At 51.4% G+C, this 2,861-nt stretch overlaps 1 protein-coding gene across 1 annotated transcript; it reads right to left on the bottom strand.

Annotated features, from left to right (window-relative positions):
* Nucleotides 1–228: 228 nt before the first annotated feature.
* hs3st1 (heparan sulfate (glucosamine) 3-O-sulfotransferase 1) lies at nucleotides 229–2,643 on the bottom strand. Its single transcript, XM_029165561.3, has 2 exons — nucleotides 2,405–2,643; nucleotides 229–1,837 (listed from the first exon to the last, which is right to left on the bottom strand). Exon 2 carries the CDS (start codon nucleotides 1,697–1,699, stop codon nucleotides 782–784), a length of 918 nt encoding a protein of 305 aa, XP_029021394.1. The 5' UTR covers nucleotides 1,700–1,837; nucleotides 2,405–2,643; the 3' UTR covers nucleotides 229–781.
* Between the last annotated feature and the right edge of the window lie 218 nt (nucleotides 2,644–2,861).

Raw genomic sequence — 2,861 nt, forward strand, 5'->3', positions numbered from 1 at the left:
TGTAACAGAGCAGCGTCCTTCAGTGTTCTGCGTTAACAACACTCCCAACACTTCTCCCGTCAACGTGAACACGTTTAGGAAACTGGTACATCCACAAACATGGGTGCAGGTACAATGCACAGCCGCAGGTTCAGGCCTAAATCTGGACTTCATAAGTTAAGATCCAGGTCTACCTGCACATCCTGATTGCAAAAAACAAGAAACCAATGAAAAAAAGGTCAGACATGCTAAAAATAAAATACATTTTTATTACGGTATTAATTTCTCAATTAAAAACCTCTTTTTACAACATATATATGATGTGCACAGAGCATTTATAGAAATGACTCATCTGACTAACATAAAGGACAAATACATTTCCTGTATCCTGTGTGCTTGAAAGTGGCTAAGAAAAATAATAGCAGCAGGTAAAAGGTCCGGTCAGGGCTCTATACGCAGTTAGACGTTAATAATGTCCCGTTACATGAAGGTACGGCCGTAATGAAGTGTCTGGCACCTGACTTTATGCAACACGCCAGCGTCTTGGATCAGCAGCGAGCGCTTCTAATGGTGCGGAACGTACGGGAGAGTGAGTGGTTGAGAAGGAAAAAGCAGACGTGCAATAGCTGAGCATGTCTTTCGCTGCAGTCTGCTCTGTTATTTGGCTCCATCACGCTCCCAAATGCACCAGTACAAAAATAGACTTAGTTTGACTGTACATGAGACTTTACTCCCTTCATCTACATCGTTAGTGAGGAAAACTTGTCCCCAAGAAACTCGACGCCGAGCTGCCGGGGCCCGTTCACTTCCAGTCGAATGTTCGACCCACCAGCTCAAAGAACTTCTTGTTGGGTTCGTGAAAGAACTGGTAGAGTTCCTGCAGGATGGCAGGAGCCACGTGAGGGTGCGCTCGGCCCTTGGAGTCGTGTAAACACCTTTCCCGCCCGTGGTCTCGCAAACAGTAGAATCCTTTCGTTTTGTTGAAGTAAAAATTCGAGGCGTTTATCTGCGGCTCCAGCTTTAGGAAGCGCTCCACCTTTTTCATCTCGGGGAAGGGGTCTCGGATCAACTCGTCCCCGTCCACGACGTGAATGCTCCCCAGGGGGAAGTACTGCAGCCAGTTCTGCATGTGGACGTGGTACAGGCTGCGGTTCAGAGCCTTGTAGCCCAGGTTGATCTTGCCGTCCTTCACCAGCACCGACTCGATGGGCTGGTAGTGCTTGTGCTTCTGGAGGCGGTTGTAGAAGACCTGGGTGTAGTCGGAGAGCACGCGCTCCGTGGGGTCTCTGAGGATGAGCAGCAGCTTAATGTCGGGGTTTATCTGGTGGATGCGCTTGGGCACCTTGCCCGAGGTGAAGTACGCCGGCGTCTTCTCCACCGTCAGCTGCTCGGGGAAGGCGTAGGGCATCTGGCTGAGGTACCAAGGCAAGCCCTTCTGAAAGTGACTCTCCCAGTCGAAGAAGTGCACCTCGTTCTGCGCCGCTGCCACCGCGCTGTGCAGGCTGAGCATCTCGATCAGCGCCCGCGTGCCCCCCTTCCTCACGCCGATAATGATGATGTGGGGGAGCTGCTGAAGGGTCCCGTTGGGGTGGCCGGTGGGCCCGCTGTCGCTAGGCATCGCGGTGGGAGGCCAAGGGGGGCCCCCGTCGGTCACGGGCCTGGAGGGGACGGGGGGAGACTGCACCGCGAAGAGCAGCAGCCCGAGGAGTAAGGCCGCCATGAGGGAGGTCCTGACCCTGGAGGATTTCAGCCTGGCGAACGCACGAGAACTGTATCCCACATTGAAAGAGCAGCTGCCCGACGACAGTGGTCCAACGGGAAGGCAAAAACACGGCCTCTGGTCTGCCAGCAGCAACACCTGCGAGGGAAGAACAGACAGCTGTGATCAGAACCAACCTGGTGAATATTTACCCAGGCAGCTCTGGAAAACACCTACAGCACAGGTCATCGCTAGTTCACGCACGTGATCATTAGCGTCTTATAACTCAGTCCTATAACTTGCAAAGTTGCAAGTTTATACAATATGATTTATGCATACTGTGCTAAGTAAACTTTCAAATACGTCATGTAACATCTTTGAGGAAACAAGATCAAATCTGACAAAAGTATTGTTTACATCTTTTGAACAAACCAGTTTCGAAATGCATTTATTTAAATAATAATAATAATAATAATAATAATAATAATAATAATAATAATAATAGCGAACACACCTTTAAAATGAAACTGTGCTACTTTATGCAGACAGGCTGAATATATTTGCCAGTGAACACAATACATTTTTTGCTGTAGGATGCGTTACGCTGTTGAGGAATACGTTTATATGTGCTTACAAACGCACTAAACACCGGATATTAAAATGCTCTAAACCCGGAGAATCTTCGCTGTTGCAGTTTCGTTTCAACCAACACATACGTGTAACTACCTCTGCGCCTAAAATCGTGCCCTCGACGCAGATTTCATTCCGGGCAGCTGTGGTGTCTCGCCGCACCGTCGGGGTCCAGGTCCGCAGCCTCCGGACCCGGCTCCGCACCGCGTCCGTGGTCCGCGCGCACAAAAAAGTCGCCTCCGGCCGGGCGCCAACTTCTCCGGGGCTCCGCGTCCGCGCTGTGCTTCCGCCGCCGCGCGCTCGCGCTGCTTTTGACGGTCAGCTCGCGCGCGGAAGCCCACGCCCACACTACGCACGCGGGGCCACGCCCCCACGCCGCCTCGCGCCGCGGTGGTTGGCATTGAGCCGCCGGGGCTTCCTGTCCACATACGCGTCAGGTTGAAGAGAAAGGGAAAGGGAAAATGTAAAGCAGCACGATAATATGCAGTGAGTCACGAAAGAATCCAAACGATCCGTATAGAAATGTTTCCTATAGAAGAGCGACGCCTTCTTG

Source organism: Betta splendens, chromosome 10, assembly GCF_900634795.4.
Source record: "Betta splendens chromosome 10, fBetSpl5.4, whole genome shotgun sequence".
NCBI lineage: Eukaryota > Metazoa > Chordata > Actinopteri > Anabantiformes > Osphronemidae > Betta > Betta splendens.